Source organism: Gadus morhua, chromosome 21 (genome assembly GCF_902167405.1).
Source record: "Gadus morhua chromosome 21, gadMor3.0, whole genome shotgun sequence".
Taxonomy (NCBI): domain Eukaryota; kingdom Metazoa; phylum Chordata; class Actinopteri; order Gadiformes; family Gadidae; genus Gadus; species Gadus morhua.
The window spans coordinates 18156782-18179582 of record NC_044068.1 but is presented as its reverse complement, the minus strand read 5'-3'; the positions used below and the strand labels follow the sequence as shown (position 1 = coordinate 18179582).

General features: G+C 48.7%; 2 protein-coding genes across 5 annotated transcripts in view; one reads left to right on the top strand and one right to left on the bottom strand.

The window, feature by feature from the left end:
* LOC115534884 (PR domain zinc finger protein 1-like) overlaps window positions 1–5914 on the top strand; it is a 14063-nt gene extending 8149 nt beyond the window's left edge. Inside the window, exons 4-9 of the mRNA XM_030346166.1 lie at window positions 1–391; window positions 654–782; window positions 915–1462; window positions 3901–4234; window positions 4497–4625; window positions 4767–5914. The exon at window positions 1–391 is cut by the window's left edge and continues 559 nt beyond it. Of these exons, the coding sequence (XP_030202026.1) occupies window positions 1–391; window positions 654–782; window positions 915–1462; window positions 3901–4234; window positions 4497–4625; window positions 4767–5315 (2080 nt within the window). The 3' untranslated portion in view covers window positions 5316–5914. The remainder of the gene's footprint in view (window positions 392–653; window positions 783–914; window positions 1463–3900; window positions 4235–4496; window positions 4626–4766) is intronic.
* Window positions 5915–7512: 1598 nt separating this feature from the next.
* On the bottom strand, window positions 7513–22632 carry mideasa (mitotic deacetylase associated SANT domain protein a). 4 transcript variants are annotated; one of them, XM_030345025.1, is made up of 13 exons: window positions 22551–22632; window positions 19814–21623; window positions 18063–18290; window positions 16851–17247; window positions 16220–16286; window positions 15575–15717; window positions 15338–15441; window positions 15090–15165; window positions 14060–14148; window positions 12464–12604; window positions 12106–12201; window positions 9245–9423; window positions 7513–7937 (listed from the first exon to the last, which is right to left on the bottom strand). In XM_030345025.1, the coding sequence occupies exons 2-13, from the start codon at window positions 21371–21373 to the stop codon at window positions 7580–7582; spliced, it is 3438 nt and encodes a 1145-aa protein (XP_030200885.1). In that variant the 5' UTR covers window positions 21374–21623; window positions 22551–22632; the 3' UTR covers window positions 7513–7579. The 4 variants fall into 4 exon arrangements, with proteins under 4 accessions (XP_030200885.1, XP_030200883.1, XP_030200882.1 ...); XM_030345023.1 differs by having other exon boundaries at window positions 22473–22610; XM_030345022.1 differs by having other exon boundaries at window positions 22071–22589.
* Window positions 22633–22801: the final 169 nt, after the last annotated feature.

Sequence of the window (22801 nt, the reverse complement as noted above, 5' to 3'; positions counted from 1 at the left end):
GGACCGCCGCTACCTCGTGTTCGGCAGGACGACCTACCTCAGGTGTCCCGGCGCCGTGTCGCCCGCCGGCAGTGGGGTCAAGGACACGGCTCCGGGGGCTACCTCTCTCCGAGGGCCGGACCCCGCCTCCTGTTCACCCAGGGGCGCGTCCCCGCCCGAGGGCATGGGGGCCTCCGTGGACCGCCTCCCCTCCACGCCCAGCCCCGCCATGGGGCCGGGGGGGGTCCGCCCACAGGGGGAGGCCGAGAACGCCATGGACCTGAGGAAGAGCAAGGAAGGAGGGTCCGTCGGCTACAAGACCCTGACCTACCCGCTCACCAGGCAGAACGGGAAGATCCGCTACGAGTGCAACGTGTGCCGCAAGATCTTTGGCCAGCTGTCCAACCTCAAGGTGAGTTCTGTCCCTCAAAGGTTCAGGATCAATTATGGCAAGGAACGACGATCCGATACAAGTATGCATACTAATGTATTGATTTATCACGTAGCTAGCTGTCATTAAGATGTCTTTTGTATTAATATGAATAAGTATGCTATGTAAGTAGTAGTACTTTAATAAAAAATGAAGAAACACAAAGCTAGCTTTGTGAGTTTCTTTAACAGTTGTAACAACCCGGTGACGTCACATTACTGACGCTCTGGTGACTCCATGGCAGGTTCATCTGCGCGTGCACAGCGGTGAGCGCCCGTTCAGGTGTCAGACGTGCACCAAGGACTTCACCCAGCTGGCCCACCTGCAGAAACACTTCCTGGTGCACACCGGGGAGAAACCACACCAGTGCAAGGTACGCCCCCCCCCCCCCAGACACATTCCACCTTAAAGACACCCGCGACCTCGAAGTGTACAGCCATGTCCACGTCTGAGGAGGACGCCCCTCCAAAACGATCCCTAACCCCCGTTTGATACCCCAACAAAGGTGTGCCACAAGCGCTTCAGCAGCACCAGCAACCTCAAGACCCACCAGCGGCTGCACTCGGGCGAGCGCCCCCACCAGTGCAAGGCGTGCCCGGCCCGCTTCACCCAGCACGTCCACCTCAAGCTCCACAAGCGCCTGCACTCGGGGGAGCGGCCCCACCGCTGCCCCCACTGCCCGCGCTCCTACCTCCACCACTGCAGCCTGCGGGTGCACCTGCAGGGCTTCTGCCCCCTGGCCCCGCCCCCCCCCCGGGGGGGGCGGCGCCCCGTCCCGCCGGAGGAGCTATGCCGCGTGGACGGCGAGATCCAGCGCTTCGACCTCAGCGAGACGGCGGAGCGGCTGGAGGCGCTGGCGGCCGACGCGGGGCTGGGGGGCGGGGACGTGGGGCGCCTGTTGCGGGCGGCGGAGGCGTGCGTGGAGAGAGGGGGCGGGGCCTTGGAGATGATCTGCTACAAGGCGACGGTGGAGGCGCTGGGGTACCGGGACGGTGCCGCCTCCTTCTACCCGGTGGACGTCAAGCAGGAGTCGACGGCGTGTCCGAGTCCCTAGGGACCCCCGGGGCTAGCTCATACAACCATCAGATTGTCTATTACCTCCCTCTGTGAAAGACTTCTCACGAACGCCACAATGCCTTGACGACCTTTGCTGTGAAGAAGTAGCCTTTGATGTAACAGTGGTCATTGTCCGAGACCCCATTGGTCTAATGATCTGTTTTTTTTACTCTTTGTTAATTTATTTCAGGGTTTAATATGAATCGTTATTTTATAAAGACAGAGATGGGATACTTTCACCCACGGGGATTTTTGTGCTTATCTGATATTTTGTATTGCTGTGAACTCTTCCTTAAGTAAACAAGGGATGTGGATTTAAAAAACGAGTGCTCCTTATTGTGGTCATAATTCACGACCACAACTGTAAAGCGTTCATTAACAAGCAGAACAACAACATAATATCAGAATCATCAATAATCAGATTCTGGATAATGATGAAGCCTTCCGCGGGGGCCAGAAAGATAGTACTATGATTCATTCATCCGTGTGGGCGTGGGATCTTGCTCTTGAGCCTACAATATTCATCAGCAGTTTACCTCGCTACTCAAAGTGAGAACAAACCTGTGCACACACACATTATTCTGATGAATCCCATCATGTGTAAGTTTCAATTTGAACACCCTCCGGAGATGCTAAATGAAACCATTACTCAACAGCGATCGAGTACAGACACCTTCACGCCGTGAAGGAAGCTAGATTAAAATGATAAATTCATGTGACTCAGATAGCTTTTGAAGATACCTAGGTATGGAACAACGTGTGAAGATGCCAGCCTCTGCATTCCCAGCACCTGCATTCAGTATGAGAGAAGATAAAGGCTACAGTCAGCCTAATAGGCTATAGTACAGGCTAATTCTTACGGGCTGTGATGTGAACGCATGTCGTTTGAGACACCGAGGAGAACGTGAGAGGGAGCCGAGGGCCCGGGAACAGCAGGGGCCCTGTGGATGGCCCCTGAGGGTTGGGCGCATTACAGAGGTGGTAGAGGAAGTAGTCGCGGCAGCAGCACGGCCAATGGACTGTCACGTTAATGAAGGAATTGTTACAAACACACAAGATAACCGAGGCACACGCTTTAAGAATTCAAATACGATATAAAAGAAAAATGTTCTTTCTTTACATTTCTTTGAATATTATTTAAAACTATGAGACTGCAGAAAAAGGCAAGTAGGCTAGTACATAACCGTAGGCCTATGTGTGTCTCAATGGTCCAGTTAAATGATGGCTGTCTCCATATATATATATATATATATATATACACACACACATGGGAAAAGTGGTGACCACACTTCGTGACCATAACTCGTCGTAACGAGGTACGACCATAAATGGACGTACCTCGTTCCAGGTGTTGTAATCGTTGACTCACATGAACTCACTGCTTCTACCCTTTTATCCGATACAGGTAGTATATAAAGAGAAAATTTCCTGGTTCAGAACATATCTGATGTGATTGGTAGAACAAAACAATCATAAATATATGGACTTTAATACATATACTTTTTTTTTTACATAAAACATCAATTTTAAGGCCCCTTAATAGAAGAATAACTGTGCAACCATCTTAGAGAACATAAAAATCACATCAGTATTTTCTGTAGGATATTCAAACACAAATATCTGATAAATGTTTATGGTATTAAAGTAGAAAAATCTTGCTCCGGGTAAAAAGACAAAAAAGAAATCCCCTGATTATGTTTCCTTATAAAACATGTTACAAAAAATATAAGTGCGTCCGACGATGAAAAAGTAATATTTTGATCATTTCAATTAAATAAAACAGTACAAACAATAAGCATGCTTTGGCAAAAGCAAAAGTGAACAGCATACCGGTAAACCAATTTTTTTCATCAACAAAAATACCTCCATATTACATATATATATATATATATATATATATATATATATCCCGTTGTAAAAGTTAAAATAGATACAAATTTGTCTTAAAACTGTAGGAGTGTGATTCCATGGCATGTGCAATAGCACGCTAACAATAGCCACCAATCGTACTTGAGCACGGTACAGGTGTGAAACAGGCTTGGGCACGGTACAGATGGCCTAGTGTGAGTGCGCCCTCTCTCTCTCCATCGTTTGAGTCGCCTGCCCTAAGAACCCCGAGCTCGCCTCCGAGTCCATCCGCGCAGCCTCTCCGTCCACCCCGGTTGCTTTGCAATCATCCAACTCCTTTCTTTTTTTTTCTACACAACAAGCAAACGTGGATTTCAATTTTCTATTTTTCTATCGTGTTCATTGCCAATCCTTATCGTTCTCATCCTCCGGCTCGGACGACTCCTCCCTGCTGCTGCTGGGCTCCTCTGGCTCCGCCCCCGTGGTCCCTTCCACGCCGTCCTCGCCCACGGGCGCCGCTATCGTCGCCGCTAGGGCTGCCGACGCCACGTCGGCTGACGCCACTGCGGTTGACGCCACGGCGTCAGCCGCAGTGGCGGCGGTGGGGTCAAGGACACGGCTCCGGGGGCTACCTCTCTCCGAGGGCCGGACCCCGCCTCCTGTTCACCCAGGGGCGCGTCCCCGCCCGAGGGCATGGGGGCCTCCGTGGACCGCCTCCCCTCCACGCCCAGCCCCGCCATGGGGCCGGGGGGGGTCCGCCCACAGGGGGAGGCCGAGAACGCCATGGACCTGAGGAAGAGCAAGGAAGGAGGGTCCGTCGGCTACAAGACCCTGACCTACCCGCTCACCAGGCAGAACGGGAAGATCCGCTACGAGTGCAACGTGTGCCGCAAGATCTTTGGCCAGCTGTCCAACCTCAAGGTGAGTTCTGTCCCTCAAAGGTTCAGGATCAATTATGGCAAGGAACGACGATCCGATACAAGTATGCATACTAATGTATTGATTTATCACGTAGCTAGCTGTCATTAAGATGTCTTTTGTATTAATATGAATAAGTATGCTATGTAAGTAGTAGTACTTTAATAAAAAATGAAGAAACACAAAGCTAGCTTTGTGAGTTTCTTTAACAGTTGTAACAACCCGGTGACGTCACATTACTGACGCTCTGGTGACTCCATGGCAGGTTCATCTGCGCGTGCACAGCGGTGAGCGCCCGTTCAGGTGTCAGACGTGCACCAAGGACTTCACCCAGCTGGCCCACCTGCAGAAACACTTCCTGGTGCACACCGGGGAGAAACCACACCAGTGCAAGGTACGCCCCCCCCCCCCCCCCCCCCCCAGACACATTCCACCTTAAAGACACCCGCGACCTCGAAGTGTACAGCCATGTCCACGTCTGAGGAGGACGCCCCTCCAAAACGATCCCTAACCCCCGTTTGATACCCCAACAAAGGTGTGCCACAAGCGCTTCAGCAGCACCAGCAACCTCAAGACCCACCAGCGGCTGCACTCGGGCGAGCGCCCCCACCAGTGCAAGGCGTGCCCGGCCCGCTTCACCCAGCACGTCCACCTCAAGCTCCACAAGCGCCTGCACTCGGGGGAGCGGCCCCACCGCTGCCCCCACTGCCCGCGCTCCTACCTCCACCACTGCAGCCTGCGGGTGCACCTGCAGGGCTTCTGCCCCCTGGCCCCGCCCCCCCCCCGGGGGGGCCGGCGCCCCGTCCCGCCGGAGGAGCTGTGCCGCGTGGACGGCGAGATCCAGCGCTTCGACCTCAGCGAGACGGCGGAGCGGCTGGAGGCGCTGGCGGCCGACGCGGGGCTGGGGGGCGGGGACGTGGGGCGCCTGGTGCGGGCGGCGGAGGCGTGCGTGGAGAGAGGGGGCGGGGCCTTGGAGATGATCTGCTACAAGGCGACGGTGGAGGCGCTGGGGTACCGGGACGGTGCCGCCTCCTTCTACCCGGTGGACGTCAAGCAGGAGTCGACGGCGTGTCCGAGTCCCTAGGGACCCCCGGGGCTAGCTCATACAACCATCAGATTGTCTATTACCTCCCTCTGTGAAAGACTTCTCACGAACGCCACAATGCCTTGACGACCTTTGCTGTGAAGAAGTAGCCTTTGATGTAACAGTGGTCATTGTCCGAGACCCCATTGGTCTAATGATCTGTTTTTTTCACTTTTTGTTAATTTATTTCAGGGTTTAATATGAATCGTTATTTTATAAAGACAGAGATGGGATATTTTCACCCACGGGGATTTTTGTGCTTATCTGATATTTTGTATTGCTGTGAACTCTTCCTTAAGTAAACAAGGGATGTGGATTTAAAAAACGAGTGCTCCTTATTGTGGTCATAATTCACGACCACAACTGTAAAGCGTTCATTAACAAGCAGAACAACAACATAATATCAGAATCATCAATAATCAGATTCTGGATAATGATGAAGCCTTCCGCGGGGGCCAGAAAGATAGTACTATGATTCATTCATCCGTGTGGGCGTGGGATCTTGCTCTTGAGCCTACAATATTCATCAGCAGTTTACCTCGCTACTCAAAGTGAGAACAAACCTGTGCACACACACATTATTCTGATGAATCCCATCATGTGTAAGTTTCAATTGAACACCCTCCGGAGATGCTAAATGAAACCATTACTCAACAGCGATCGAGTACAGACACCTTCACGCCGTGAAGGAAGCTAGATTAAAATGATAAATTCATGTGACTCAGATAGCTTTTGAAGATACCTAGGTATGGAACAACGTGTGAAGATGCCAGCCTCTGCATTCCCGGCACCTGCATTCAGTATGAGAGAAGATAAAGGCTACAGTCAGCCTAATAGGCTATAGTACAGGCTAATTCTTACGGGCTGTGATGTGAACGCATGTCGTTTGAGACACCGAGGACGTGAGAGGGAGCCGAGGGCCCGGGAACAGCAGGGGCCCTGTGGATGGCCCCTGAGGGTTGGGCGCATTACAGAGGTGGTAGAGGAAGTAGTCGCGGCAGCAGCACGGCCAATGGACTGTCACGTTAATGAAGGAATTGTTACAAACACACAAGATAACCGAGGCACACGCTTTAAGAATTCAAATACGATATAAAAGAAAAATGTTCTTTCTTTACATTTCTTTGAATATTATTTAAAACTATGAGACTGCAGAAAAAGGCAAGTAGGCTAGTACATAACCGTAGGCCTATGTGTGTCTCAATGGTCCAGTTAAATGATGGCTGTCTCCATATATATATATATATATATATATACACACACACATGGGAAAAGTGGTGACCACACTTCGTGACCATAACTCGTCGTAACGAGGGACGACCATAAATGGACGTACCTTGTTCCAGGTGTTGTAATCGTTGACTCACATGAACTCACTGCTTCTACCCTTTTATCCGATACAGGTAGTATATAAAGAGAAAATTTCCTGGTTCAGAACATATCTGATGTGATTGGTAGAACAAAACAATCATAAATATATGGACTTTAATACATATACTTTTTTTTTTACATAAAACATCAATTTTAAGGCCCCTTAATAGAAGAATAACTGTGCAACCATCTTAGAGAACATAAAAATCACATCAGTATTTTCTGTAGGATATTCAAACACAAATATCTGATAAATGTTTATGGTATTAAAGTAGAAAAATCTTGCTCCGGGTAAAAAGACAAAAAAGAAATCCCCTGATTATGTTTCCTTATAAAACATGTTACAAAAAATATAAGTGCGTCCGACGATGAAAAAGTAATATTTTGATCATTTCAATTAAATAAAACAGTACAAACAATAAGCATGCTTTGGCAAAAGCAAAAGTGAACAGCATACCGGTAAACCAATTTTTTTCATCAACAAAAATACCTCCATATTATATATATATATATATATATATATATATATATATATATATATATATATATATATCCCGTTGTAAAAGTTAAAATAGATACAAATTTGTCTTAAAACTGTAGGAGTGTGATTCCATGGCATGTGCAATAGCACGCTAACAATAGCCACCAATCGTACTTGAGCACGGTACAGGTGTGAAACAGGCTTGGGCACGGTACAGATGGCCTAGTGTGAGTGCGCCCTCTCTCTCTCCATCGTTTGAGTCGCCTGCCCTAAGAACCCCGAGCTCGCCTCCGAGTCCATCCGCGCAGCCTCTCCGTCCACCCCGGTTGCTTTGCAATCATCCAACTCCTTTCTTTTTTTTTTCTACACAACAAGCAAACGTGGATTTCAATTTTCTATTTTTCTATCGTGTTCATTGCCAATCCTTATCGTTCTCATCCTCCGGCTCGGACGACTCCTCCCTGCTGCTGCTGGGCTCCTCTGGCTCCGCCCCCGTGGTCCCTTCCACGCCGTCCTCGCCCACGGGCGCCGCTATCGTCGCCGCTAGGGCTGCCGACGCCACGGCGGCTGACGCCACTGCGGCTGACGCCACGGCGGCCGCCGCCTGGACCTCCACCTCCACCTCCTCCTCCTCCTTCCTGGCCTGGGCGGCGGCGATGGCGACCCGCTGCTCCTCCTCCTGCTCCCGGAGCCGCAGGGCGGCCGCCTTCTTCTCCTGCTCGGCGTGGCTCTTCATGTGGGCGCTGCGACTCTTCACCTTGGTGAAAACCCTGCAGGGGGGGGGGGGGGGGAGTGGGGGAGAGGTGCGTGAGGCTGAGGAAGCACACCACTCCGCCTTCGAGACAGGGCTGATTCACTGTCACTGATCGTCCTCTGAACACTTCCAACATCCCACCAAAGATGTGTGTGAGGAAATAGATTGATAGTCCATGATCATATGAAAACACATCCACGACCTTCTGTAGGTCCAACTAGATGTACATCATATGCATCTACTAAATATGAGCACAGGTTTTAATTGGGATGGGGAATAGAAAGGTTCAAAGTGGCTCCGTATGCTGGAGAGGATTTCTCCGTAGCGCTGTGCAGCCCAGTCTGCTGGTGGGCACAGAGCCAATGAAGGTGTGAGGGGTGGCCTTGGCGTCATTGCACTTTACAGAGGTTTTGTGTGAATGTTCTGCCCTCTAGTGGCATGAAACCGAAAATCTATGTGTATGTTTAATAGTGGAAATGATTCACTCTTTAGTTTGTGATTTTTAATTATTTAACATTTAAAATGGACTGTGTTTGGTGCACGTAGCATCACTACACACCAGAGATAGGACAAAGTCACTGCTTGGCAAGTCCCAAGTAAGTCCCAAGTCTTATCAGTCAAGTCCGAGTCGAGTCCCAAGTCAAGACAGGGAAAGGCAAGTCGAGTCCAAGTCAAGGTCACACCAAAGCCAAGAAGATATTATTGAAGATACGAGTGTGTAGATATGTTAAAAAAAATTAACGAAGGTAAACGGTTGAACAATGATTTAATTACGATGTCTTGCGTTTCAGAGGCTGGCCAGTCGGCTTCATTGGGACCAACTCAAAACGCAGCCGATATGAAACCAAAACAGTTATTCTGAATAAGGTATAAACGATAATGAAATTACTTTTTGATATTATTGAAGTGTATATTGGTCTTTGCTCGCAGTTTTTTGTTTTCATCTTCACGTTAGTGAATGCGTCGTGAGTGTCTAGCCCTCTAGGTGGGAAATAGGTTTGATATCTAAAACAACAAATGTTTTTGACTCAATACATGTCGAGTCATCACAAGTCAAAGAGGCAAAGTCCGAGTCAAGTCTCAAGTCAATAGCAGTCAAGTCTAAGTCGAGCAGCAAGTCATGCGTAATTTTGTCGAGTCTGGTCCTCAAAATCATGACTCGAGTCCGCCTCCAGTCCAGTGACCCCAGTCCACATCTCTGCCACACACACACACACACACACACACACACACACACACACACACACACACACACACACACACACACACACACACACACACACACACACACACACACACACACACACACACACACACACACACCTGCTGCACTTCTTGCAGGGGAAGACCCCCTCGGGGTCCTGGGAGGGTTTTGAGGGCGCCCGGGTCTTCCGGCCGGCCGTCTCTGGGCGGGGCTTGCGCGGGGCAGGCACGGGGTGGGCCTGGGGTTGAGTGGCCTTCTTCAGGCCTTCGAGCTTCTCCATCAGCACCATGGAGCCCGCCTGTGCATTTGGAGGGGGGGCATCATATAACCAACTGTAAAGACACCAACCTTGCAGCCTCGCCAGCTCCTCTCACACACACACACACACACACGGGACGCAGCTATTTTAACAACGCAGGCAAAACTGGTTTTCTGTTCAAATCTGAATGTAACTCCCACTACTTCTACACCTCTTGCTGTTTGATGTCGTTGTCTTGTCCACGCCGGCCAACCCCAAGCCCGCACTTTGAATGTAACGCCTCCGCTCCCCCTAATAAAACCTCACACACACACACACACACACACACACACACACACACACACACACACACACACACACACACACACACACCTTCTGCACTTTGTCCTGCGCAAAATGCACGTTTAACTTGAACTAATAAAAAGGGCAGGAGTCGGTTAAGATATCATCATCGTCTTCTAATTCTACTTCCTTCACAGGGAGGAAGTCAAGAGTATGTGTGTGGGCGACGCGCCTCCGCTTAAGGACCGCCTGCGTCTAGAAGCATGTTATCTGTTCACTATAGGACAACATTGCGCATCTGCGTTCACGTCAGCAACTGCATTCAGTTTGACAGAACATATAGGCTACTGTCGGTCTAATATGCTATAATATAAGCTTATATAATGTACGTTAAGTACGATAGAACACCTCGTAAATCAAACAGCGACCTGTCTCTGTGGACAGGTCTGATTACACACGGTTTTCACATCCCATCATGACAAAACCCCGTTGTTAAACACAATGTACAAGCGCCTCACTGAAAACATGTGAATGATGCTTTTCAGTGTCCATACCAAATGCAGCAACATTCAATTTCGCCGCACAAAGTCTGCAGTAAGCCCTCCACAATAAAGCATTCTAAAGCAGGGGGCGAGAGGCAGACGCACTGGTCCACGTCAAAGCCAACGCGGTTCTAGCGCTGTCAACTGTTAGAACCGGACCTGAGTTTGCCTCTCTGTCGGCCCCACCTTAGACCCATTGTGTCAGTGTTTGGGTTTCAGTCAACAACGCCAGACTTGGCCCGCAGATCCTAAGATTCATTCCCAGAGGTGTCAAGTAACAAAGTACAAATACTTCGTTACCTTACTTAAGTAGAAATTTTGGGTATCGATACTTTACTGGAGTAATTATTTTTCTGCCTACTTTTTACTTCTACTTCTTACATTTTCACGCACTTATCTGTACTTTCTACTCCTTACTTTTTAAAAATGGCCTCGTTACTCCTATTTAATTTCGGCTTGTTTTTATTCTGCCGGCGTTCAAAAAAATACAAACAAAAAAACCTATCCAGATTATTTGTGCCATCGGATAGAGTGAATTTGATTGGTTGGATGAGAATAGAAACATATACCATTCTGACACCCTATTGGTTTATACGCGATCCACGGCACCTGCGCATGACCAGAGCCCGTACATTCTCTGACATGACATAAATCGCGGCACATTCCAGCTACGAAATAGCAGACGTAGATGAGCGAAATGTCCCAACCAAGCACCAGTGAGGAGGTTGGTAGCCAAGAAGACCAGCCAACCCTTCTACATCACTGGCCGTACCTGGAAGAATTTTTTGCAATGGTTGTATAGTCATTAGATGGCCTTTAGAAAAATGTTTTTTTGGGAGAAGTGGGGCAGTGTGCTATAGAGCTGTGTTGTGTGTGTGTGTCACTAATTCACGGATGGGATAAATGCAGAGACCAAATTCCTTGTATGTGTGGGCATACTTGGCAAAAAAGCTGATTGTAATCTATAGGCCCCTGTGGCACGGCCTAAGCTTTTGTCCTTAATGGCATTTTTTCACCCCTGCATTACTTTTACTTTAATACTTTAAGTAGTTTTGAAACCAGTACTTTTATACTTTTACTTAAGTAAAAAGCTTGAGTTGATACTTCAACTTCTACAGAAGTATCTTTAAATGCTAGTATCTATACTTCTACTTGAGTAATGAATGTGAATACTTTTGACACCTCTGTTCATTCCCCACTCAAGATCATTCTATTACTAGTAGCAGAGTAATATACAATTATAAATATATATATCTGTGTGTGTGTGTCAGTGCACAGGGTATCACAGGGGGCCTCAAAGGGAGTGAAGCATTCTCGTTTCCCAACCAGATAAGCTGGTTTTTCTTTTGACAGATTGACAATATTACAAAGAATGTGTTTTTTCGATCTTTCCCAAAAGCGCAACACCCTAAACCATGAATCATGGAACTTCCTGATACAGAGGAAGGGTTTTCGGTTGCAGTAACAGGCAGTACCTCCCGTTCCCTGCCTCCCGTTCTTAAACCCATCCCTTATTCTAGTACAGAAGAGGGTAGGGACAGTGAACCGTCCGCACAGCAAAGACCCACGGTGGAGGAGCAAAACCAAGGAGAGGATTTTTCAAAATGGTTCAGAAAGGAGTGACCATATAGCAACAAGGAAAGCACTGTTTAAAATGCAATGCTCATTTGCAAACAACAATATGTTTCAGTGTTTTAAAAATATCCTTTTCTTTAATCTTCACTGATGCAGACTCAACCATTTGACATAGCAGTGTTACCTCGAGGGATCTAAAAGAGGTTGAGTCTGCCTGCTGAACCAGAGCAGACACTTTGTAAGGCCTGCTCGGATGGGGAGAGATGACCTTTGGAGCCGATCAGATGCTCAACGCCAGACGAGATACAGCTGGGGCACTTACATAATCATGGGCTTGGAGGGACTGAGTGACTCGTGCCAGGCTGCCATCTTGGGTCTGATCGCAGGAGTCTCTTTCCCTTTGGTCGTCCCTTTCCACCTGTGGAAGAGGAACACACAGTGCAGAAAGCCTATGATTAGAACCAATATTATTATTATTGATTATTTTAATGTTCTCAATCTTGTTGCAAGGACTGTTACCCCACTACATCAGTTTTAATTGTGTATTCCAGGATTTATAAAGAAAGTTTAAATCATTATGAATATGCGTAACTTAGATTGTGTCTGAACAGGCATAGGCTAACACTTTCATTAAATCTAAAACCAGTGTTTTTAGCAACTGTTAGCACTCCAAAGTCTACCTTAATGTCCGGCGCAGCCTCCGCGCTTTTCTCGGGTGAGTCCGGAGGGCCGTAGGTAGGGGCCCCGTTACGACCCATCTTGATCTGTTTCTTAAAGGTGTAGTAGAACTCCACGCACTGGCACACTGTCTTCGTCTGCACCTTTAATAATAATCATTATTAAATTAGTATTAATAAGAATATTCATAATATATGGCAACATTCGCTGCAGAGGCTCTATAATAACTGCAGACTGCGTGGGCGTCAGGATGCAGACACGGGTTATGTTAAAATAAGTCTTGTTGATTTAAGATCGGGGCGATACAGCTCTTGAGTGTTGACAGAAGCGTCCATGTTACGTGGCTGTAGATTTGTGTGTGGGTCTTCTGAGGTGTGTGTGAACAAAACGCATCCATCTAAACCTAAGTCAGTCCTTGGTGCCACTGCTCACTCTGCACTTGCCCAAACTGCCTTATATTCTATACTATTAGGTTACTACTACCTTAATATTATGAAACATGACATGATTCAGATTTTGGTTGACAGTGGCAATATCAACTCCTGATACTGCATGACACAGGGATCTACATCATTGCCAAGCCGTCTTTTGTAACGTGGCGCGTGGCGCTCGCACGGTCGTATCTCATTGGCGGGCCAAATTCTCTGGGCTAGCAAGGCAGAGAAAGGGAAGGTGGCATCTCCCCATATGACGACATACGGGGAAAATTCCCAAACGGCGCGTCTGAGCTTGGTTTTTTCAAAGGCGGAGCAGAATGCCTAGTGCTTGTTTTACACCCAACGAAATTTCTACTACTGGGGGAGCATAGGCAGGCTAGGGGAACTCACATTTATGTTAGAGAAAGTCAAAACATAAAACATAGTTCAGTTAAAAGCTAAGCAAAAAGTATGCATTTGCTCTTGCATTTTTATTAGAGCTGTCAGTTAAACGCGTTATTAACGGCGTTAACGCAAACCAAGTTTAACGGCGTTCAATTTTTTATCGCGCGATTAACGCAATTATTTTATAAAAAAAAAAATATATTTTTTTTTTTTTTTTTTGGCTCAAAACAAAGAAGCAGTAGCCTGACTGCTATGTTCAAATGACATTTGTTCAAAGCAGTCGTTTAATTGCACTATAGGCTCTTTTTTTGTATCGTCCTGTTTTGCTCAGTGTATATGTCAATGTTGTTATCAATAAAAATCATTTGCACAAGGCAAGCCGATGCACTTCACCATGTTGATAAGAGAATTAAAATGAGAAGAATTATGGGACAAAAAAATCAAGGGATATTTAGCATAGAAAAATAATTTGTGATTAATCGCGATTAATTAGAGTTAACTATGACATTAATGCGATTAATCACGATTAAATACTTTAATCGCTTGACAGCTCTAATTTTTATGGAAGAAAAAAGTTACTTTTCTTTAAGTACTAGGTAGTATCCTGTGAAGAGACTGTATATCATAAAAAAATACACATTCGCCATCTAAAAGTGATGTTGACGTTAAAGTGAGACCATAAAGTGATTAGGTAGCAATAGCGATTTGAGAAATGAATCAAGGGGACAGTGATTTAAAGGATATAGTAACTTAATGGAGAAAAATGTGTGCGCATACCAGTTTTTGCACCATGAAGAAGTCCTTCCTGTAGGCAGAGATCCCCTTGTTGAAGTAGCGCTTCTCTGCTGCAGTCCAACAATCTGATCCTGCGCGGAAACACAGCAGTGCGCTCTTAATGTGGTAGGAACAGAGCAGCAGTGAGCAGAGGACTGCTCTGTCAGTGCGCTCTTAATGTGGTAGGAACAGAGCAGCAGTGAGTAGAGGACTACTTTGTCAGTGCGCTCTTAATGTGGTAGGAACAGAGCAGCAGTGAGTAGAGGACTGCTCCGTCAGTGCGCTCTTAATGTGGTAGGAACAGAGCAGCAGTGAGCAGAGGACTGCTCTGTCAGTGCGCTCTTAATGTAGTAGGAACAGAGCAGCAGTGAGCAGAGGACTACTCTGTCAGTGCGCTCTTAATGTGGTAGGAACAGAGCAGCAGTGAGCAGAGGACTGCTCTGTCAGTGCGCTCTTAATGTGGTAGGAACAGAGCAGCAGTGAGCAGAGGACTGCTCTGTCAGCACGCTCTTAATGTGGTAGGAACAGAGCAGCAGTGAGCAGAGGACTGCTCTGTCAGCACGCTCTTAATGTGGTAGGAACAGAGCAGCAGTGAGTAGAGGACTGCTCTGTCAGCGCGCTCTTAATGTGGTAGGAACAGAGCAGCAGTGAGTAGAGGACTACTCTGTCACTGCGCTCTTAATGTGGTAGGAACAGAGCAGCAGTGAGTAGAGGACTACTCTGTCAGTGCGCTCTTAATGTGGTAGGAGAGAGGCTGCATGCAGGAGAGGGAGGGCTTCAGGGAGACTTCCCCCAGCAGGTTAATGTTTAAGAGACAAGAGGCTGATCACACAGTTTCTTCCCACCAAGTCAATATGTGCGCTCTTCTTAACGCTCTTAGCGTGTGTTTTTATGGCAGTGTTTCACAGTAAAGTGGCTTGTTGAAGAGAGGAAACTGCAAAAGAGCAGAAGAGCCGTGTAGCAAACCTGGGTTTGTACAAGGTGTGCAGGCCTACACGGTGGGTCCATTGAACCACAACACATGCGTTCTTACCTGAGTAGTGATAGTCGGCCATGTGATGGCCTTTGGGGAAGACTGGCTGCTCCTGCATTAAATGTTTCAGTGTTTCCTTTAGGAGAAAAGGCAACAAAATGGTTGGTTGTTTAAAGGATAATAAAAAAATCCAGCTGCATAATAATCAGACCTAACTTAATAATCAGACCAGAACTTATCAAATACAAAATAACAAAAAACACAAAAGCAACTTTAAGTGGAGAAGAGCTACATGTCCAATGACTCACCAGGACGTTCCCTCCACATTGATGCAAACAGTGTAGAGCCAGCTCCTGATTGGTTCCCCCGCCGCGGAGCACGCTGGAACAGGCCAGGTTCATGAAGTCCTCCACTGGGTCGAGACGGAGGAAGACGGAGGATTTAGGATACACCGGTACAGAGAGAACTACCGCAAATGCAAGAGAATGACATGATGACATTCTTATGCTAAGATGCTAACGCTAAGCTAGTGCCGAGGTACTAACGGTAGTCCGGCTCGTCCTGTTGGGTGAGCGGCTCCGCCTTGGGAAGCCACAGCAGGTCCGCCCGGTGCTCGTCTGGCGGCAGGGCGGAGTCCTGGCGTAGCTCCGGGACCTCTGCCTGGTACTGCTGGCCAATGTTGATGCGCCTGCCGCGAGAACGGATCCTCAGTTAGGGGTCAATAGTGGAGCGGCACGCGGAACTGCAGTGGACTATTCAATACAAAGCGCTTGTGTTCACTAATGGACATGATCACGCTGATTGATTCTGACTGTAGTGGTTCTCTGACACACACACGCATGTGCGTGCACACACATACACACACACACACGCACAGGCATTGGAGCACACATACGCTCGTGCACACACATACACACAGGCCCTTGCCCACACACACGCACAAGTGCACTAAAACACAAACACACACACTGTGGCGGATATGGCCTTAGCATAGTGCAGCATTGTGTGGTAAATGTGTCATTGTGTTACCAAACGTATTGTGACACCGTGTTACTAACCGTATTGCGTGCTACGTTGTATGACTATACTTCTTGTGCTGCAAACTTGGACCCTGAAGCCATCTACCACGGCTCAGGTCTTCTAGTCTCGGGGGGGGGGGGTTCGTTATATTGACCGATGACTGTACTCACGGATCAAAGCTGACAGCGGTTGCATCGGTAATCAATGGCAAGACTGGTGGAGTGGGGTCTGAACTGACTGGAAAAACACAAAGGAGGCAGCCCTTTTAGACACATCCCAAGGGTCTGGAACAAACACCCATCCACCCAGATACCAGTCTGGGGAAGGTCAAGTGGCCCATCATTGGGAAAAGAGACTTTTACCATGGTTAAAAAAATGTATACACACACACACAAGTACATATTATCAAATAATTAATGATTATAGATCATTAATAATATATTAATAAAAACGATATTATACAAACTGAGTTATTTATTTTTTTAATTCATTCTCTATATTAATATATTCAAAATCTTTATAGAGCACATTAATCGACAACCAGCATGGCCTTACAAATCACGAAGTAGATGGCAGCAAACAATCAAATCTGAAAATAGCTGACCCGACGACGTTCATATCTATCCATCTTATATTTGTATAGCTATAAAACCAATGTAACTAACTAACTATTTGAGTAAGTAATGAATAACTAATGCGGAGGGAGCCGTTCCTTTCAGACATTTTAGGTCTCCAAGCACCTTGAGTAGCGACCAAGATGGGAGGCCTGGGGGGTGATGGGGTTGCCGTGGCGACACTCACCGGAGCGCAGGAGGCTGCGTGTCGAAGACTTGGGCGTGGCCGGCGGCGGCAGGCTCGGCGGCGCCAGGGTAGGCGGCGGCAGGGTCGTCGACGGCGGCAGCGTTGGGGGCGGGCCGCCCTGGTTGCCCGCGGCGATGTTGGACAGGAAGGTGGAGAAGTAGAGGCCCGAGCCGCCGCGCACCGGAGACAGGATGGGGGGCGGGGTGTAGGGGGGCAGCGCCAGAGGGTGGTCCGGCAGGCTGTGGACGGGCGAGCGCAGGTGGCTCTGGTAGGGCGTGATGCTGGAGTAGACGGAGGGCGCGATGTAGGTGGACAGCTTGGGGGGCGGGATGAAGAGTGGCTCCGGCCGCGGCCGCTTCGACCGGCCCCTGGCCTTGGCCTCGTGGTCGTCGTCGTCCTGTGGAAGAGGTGGTGAGGCAGGTCAACCAATGGGGATGGAGCGCAGTAGCCTGGCTGTGGCCAGCCCAAGCTCCATCGTAGATTGCACGCTGGTCTGGAGAGGCCGCTGTCATCTTCTTCAGCACGAGGCCGTGATCAACAGGCCTAGTTCAAACGACTCTGTACGCAATTGGCTGCTGGCTGTCGCTTCCCTTTCGTCATTGTGTTAAACCAGCCAATAGCGCGCCAGGGGGAAAAGCCAGCTTGGTGATTGGCTCCCACAAAAACGTATCGGAAGCAGAAAGAAATGCATTGCTCTTCTCCAGACCCTTCTGCAGTGTGAATTCAAATCGCCGGCTGAATGGGCGTGGGGTACCCAGTCTAGGAGTACAGGTGAATACCTGGGATCTCACTAGTAGTCATTATACTGTATAACAACCCTATGGTCCTATTCTAGAGCAGGGAAACCAAGGCCAAGAAAAACTAAAAGACAATGGAAGTATGTGGTTCTTAATAGCGTTAAAAATCAATTCAATATTTCTGGGCTGTTTCCAGGAAACTAAAGTTAAGAAGATTATTTTGATTTACATCAGAATAAGCCTCAACCAGGGATTGTCTAATGATGTATAAATTAAAATATACACGAAAAACACAATCAGGACTTTGCATCCATTAGGATTAACATTGCTTGTATGCGCGTTTGCTTAGTACTTAGCCAACCAAGTCCCGCCCGCATCTCACAAGGTAATCACTCCCGGTGCAAACTACTCCTCGAAAAGCAATGATTCCTGTTCATCGTAGTGAAACACCAAAGGGAAAGGACGTTCTCCTGACCTGAGCGGAGCTCTCGGAGAGCGACCCTCTGAGGGAGCGTCGGCGGGCCACGATGACGGACAGCTTGTGGTCGCTGTGGGCGAGCCGGTGGTGGTCTCCCGGGTCCATCCTCCCTCTCCAGGGGCTCCCCAGAGTCCCCTGGCCCCCGGACACGGGCACCGACACGGGGATGACCAGGGGCCCCATGCCGCCCGTCTGCTTGCCCACGGGGGCGCCGTCCTCCCCCAGCTTTGGAAACAAAAGTAGGAAGAAGAAGAAGCTGAGAAGATTGAGGAAGTCGCAATTAAGGGAGAAAACGCTGAGTCAGGGAGGACGAGAAAGGGGAAGATGGGATGAAAGTGGTTCTTTTTTCATTTGAGCCATTTCAAAATGGTGTTGTTGTGCGTTTATTAACACACGCACACACTATATACATACAGTACACAATGTTTCAAGTACAACATCAAAGTAACAGTTGCACTGTTGGTCGCAAATGTTGCAAATGGGAACATCATTACTTCAATTGTGGATTACGGAATCAATTCATGCCAACCGTGCAGGAGATAACCGCGCAGTCGGACTCTCCGACGGAAAACAAATCAAAAGAAATCGCACCGATCCACGTACAAAAAAAAAAAAAGCCTCTTCAATCTTCAGCGCAACCTCTGATTTATCATTCCCAGCCCTAACTACAACAAATTAAATAACACATAAAGATAACATATTAAGAATTGTATTCCTATTCCACTTGTCATGATGAGACTCTGCTTTGTGTTTCTTCCATCGTCACTCAATATAAACCAGTTTGTGGAGGCAGCGGTGGGGCAGTGTGTGGGAGTTGGCCTGGGCAGGGCTGAGGCGTTCAGGGCCCCTCCCAGGCTCTGTACAACGACTGCCAAGAGCCTGAGGAATGTGGAGGTGTGCAGACATGTCACAGCAGAGGAACACAGGAGTGTGTGCGCACAAACACACACACACACACACACACACACGCACGCACACGCACGCTTTACCCCGCTGTGCTGAATTACTGACGACAGAACGTGTGTCAATAAGAAAGTGTGTGCAAGAAATATCTTGTTCACAATAGTTTTGTATAGTGCATCCACTGACTAATTATTGACAAGGTTTTGTAGGAAGAAGTCAAGTCCTCTGCGAGACCTGGAGCTTCCCTATTGCATGTCTTCTTTAAGGAAGGGTTTAATCTAAATAAAAATAAGAGAAATTCAGCCAATAATGATTCAAGAACTGTTCCATGAAGACAGTTGTAGTTGCAGTAATACCAGTTTCAATGAAAAGAAAAAGCATGGCAGCTGACAGCTGCAACGTATGAAACAAATGAATCACCAGGCTCTGGGAAAAGGTTTGGTCCATCCAAAGTTCTGCATTTAAAACAGGCCTCTTCCTCTTTCTCTGGCTGGTGGCATTGCAAACGGCAATCATCTCATTAAGATAATAAATGGTTTGAAGAAAGTCGTTTTATTCCCCCCCAATTTAACTTGTATATTATCTCCTCATGTACGCAATATCAGATTTGTTCTCGTGTAGCGGAACGTAAACTAAAGACAGAAAAATAAGAAAGATCTCACAGATGTGGTGCTGGTGGAATAAGGCAAGCAGATGCCTTCAATGTTCATGTTGACAAATTTAAAATGAGTTTTCCAGAGAGGTGCCCTGTAAAGGAACCCTTAAACATGCAGCACTACATTAGGGTACGCTATAACGACCAGCCACACTCCATACATTACATTGAGTGGATCATTTTTCTTTACCTTGCCCCCCCTTGGGGGAAGGGACTCCCGCTCCGACGCCTGCTGCGCCAGGGTCTCGAGATTGATCTCCTTCGACGCCCTCCTCCTGCGCCGGGTGCTCTGGATCACCCCCCCGGTGGTCACCAGGCCCTCCGCCCCCGCCGGCAGGCCGTTCTTGGAGAGCGGCGGAGGGGTCCAGGGCTCGTAGGCGCCCGGGGACTGCCCGTCCCTGGAGAGGCGGCGGGAGCGGCGGGGCGGGACACTGGAGCCGCCCGCCGCTCCCGCCGCGCCCGGGGGCTTGGAGTACAACACCTTGTCGGGGGACAACTCCACGGTGGCCGAGGAGTCGCCGCTGGATTGGATCTCCGCTTCCTGTCTGGCGCCGCCCGCGGTCTGGACGGTTTCTTTCTGAGCGCCGGCCACGGACGCGTTGGGCTCGGGAGACTGGTAGGACTGGAAGTTCTGGGTCGGCTTTGGCTGCCCATGCAAATGCAAAGTCTCTGGCGGTGCAACGTGTTGTGGCTGTAGCTGCTGCTGCTGTTTCTGCTGCTGCTGCTGCTGCTGCTGCTGCTGTTGGTGCATTTGTTGGATCTGTTGCCTCCGCTGTTGCTGTTGATACTGCTGCTGCATCTGCTGCATGTGTTGCTGCTGTATTTGATGCTGCTGCTGCTGCTGCTGCATTTGGTGCTGTTGTTGCACATGTTGCTGCACATGCTGCTGCTGCTGTAGCACGTGGCGATGATGAAGTTGCTGCTGCTGCTGCTGCTGTTGGTGCATTTGTTGATGTTGCTGCTGCTGCTGCTGCTGCATCTGTTGCTGGAGGAGATGGTGTTGGCTTTTAGGTTGCTCAGTGTAGCCGAGGCCAGGCATGGCCTTGTTGAATACCGGGTAGTATCCAGGGGGGTACTGCTGTTGCTTGGCAGGCCTGAAGGTCGGCTGGAAGGGCTGCAGCACGGAGCCAGGCATGTTGTGGGAGGCGGTGTGGGACTGACCCTGGATGTCTACGCCTTTATTGCCATGTGGTTGAAAGGTCTGGAGCTGAGCCGGATGCCACTCCAGGCCCCTCACCTGGACCTGGGCCTGGACCTGGGCCTGGACCTGGGCCTGGACCTGGACCTGGGCCTGGGCCTGGGCCTGGGCCTGGGCGTACACCTGGGGGGCCTCTCTGTAAACCTCCACAGGTCCGGGGGGCTGAGCCTCCACGGCCCCCATCTGCACACCCCCCACATCGTGACCCCCTTTATGGAACGCTGTCGGGCCCCTCACTCCACCTGGGTAGGTGGTAAAGTTTGGACCCCAAGTGGGGACCGGGGCGTCCTGAGACCAGCCTGAGCCCTGTAGGGGGTCCTGGTGAATCCACTTTACTGGGGGGGCCTGTTGGTAGTGGAGGCGGCCTTGTGCCCCTTTGTCTGGGTTGTAAATCCCAGCGCTGCTCCCAGAATTGTTAAGGTTTGACTCCAGAGCAGGGGGAGCAATCCCATAATAGTTATCCTGGGAGGACTGCACAACCTCTTTCATGTCGGCGGCCCTTTGCCGGCCACTCTTGTCAGTACTCACTTTATGTTGAACAGGAAGGCTCATAGTGATGTTATGCCACTTGGAAAATAGCAAAGTCTGAGCAGTTCCGGGGTTGTGGCCTGTGCAAGGCCCCTGACGTCCCGGGAAGGAGTTCTGTCTGGCTTTATTTAATTGTGTGAACCGAGGTACTCGGGAGGAAATATAAATCCCAAAGGAAACGACCAAGGGTGGAGAGCACACACCCCTCCGTCCAAACTCACATCTGAGATTTGCTGTCCATCTCTGTAGGTTGCTCCGAGTGAGGACCTTGGATCTTTAAAGAAAAAAAAGATAAGTTACATTGTTTGCCCATTGAAATAAGGACTTTTTTTTCAGTTGTCGGCAACGAGGTGGAAAATTTACCCCCCCCCCCCCCCCCCCCCCCTCCCCTTAATAAGAAAGGAACAATTACGTGGACATGTAGGTATTCTCGGGAGGACTACAAAACGGGCGCAAAAGCCGCTAGATATCCCTTTTTCTCTGTAGTCAAAAACACAAAGTTTCAGCACGATCAAAGTTATGGATTTTATGGAAACGACAGCGACGGCCGCTGTGCAACGCTGCACTTTGGCACGTACAGGAAACGTCCAACCGTTTAGGATTAAACAAGCAAAAGTCAAGAATATGTAGTGCTAACATCAATAGTGGTCTCAATATTGAAAGTCTGCACGGTTAATCCAACTAATAAACGAAATGTTGTAACATAACACAAAGCGTGTACCTTTCTCAATGTTGCACATAGGCATTCCACGAGTTCCACGGAACTGCAACTTTGGTTTCGATCAGAGTCGACAGCATGCAGCCGCTCCATGACGGGAGTGTGCGCAACAAATGTCATAACAAAAGTCGAACTTTCCCTCGAGTGGAGGATCTCCCTGCGTTGAGATCATGACGAAATGCGTTTCATAATAATAACGGATCGATCGCGCGATCAACAATGAAGTTATAATGTTGCACTCTGTACGTCCGTAAAAGAAAACACTACCAGGAAAACATGTCTAACACAACTTTCACCCCCTTCAGCGAGGGAAGCACGCAGTGACAGTGTCAGTTTCTTTTTGCATGCAACAACCTACTTTAGTTCATCGAATCATGACGCATTCAATCCGCTCCCGTGACTTACGTGTCTCATATAAATATGAAAATTGGAAACATTCTGCAAAATACGCAGAAATCTGCATAATCGAACGCATCGCCTCACCCCAAACAGCTCCACCGCACACACACAGTGTGACCCGATCCGGGGGTTTGACCACGCCTCTCCACATTTGACCATGCCTATCTCTACATTTGGCCACGCCCCTCTCCACATCCGTATACGTTTGTTTTCCTGACACAGTGGCCCGTAAACGGGGTTATTTTCAGAGAATCAGATCAGAATTAGAATTACTTACTGCCTAGAACATCTTATTATCGTACAAGCAGTGGTGTAGTGGTCCCTGGAGAAGTGGG

Coding starts and splice junctions, on each gene's coding strand:
- mideasa (XM_030345025.1), bottom strand. CDS start 21,373: ATGAGCCTTCCTGTTCAACATAAAGTGAGTACTGACAAGAGTGGCCGG. Junction 17,248..18,062: donor TCTCCGAGAGCTCCGCTCAG/GTCAGGAGAACG, acceptor CCTCTTCCACAG/GACGACGACGACCACGAGGC. Junction 15,442..15,574: donor ACAGGACGAGCCGGACTACC/GTTAGTACCTCG, acceptor GTCTCGACCCAG/TGGAGGACTTCATGAACCTG.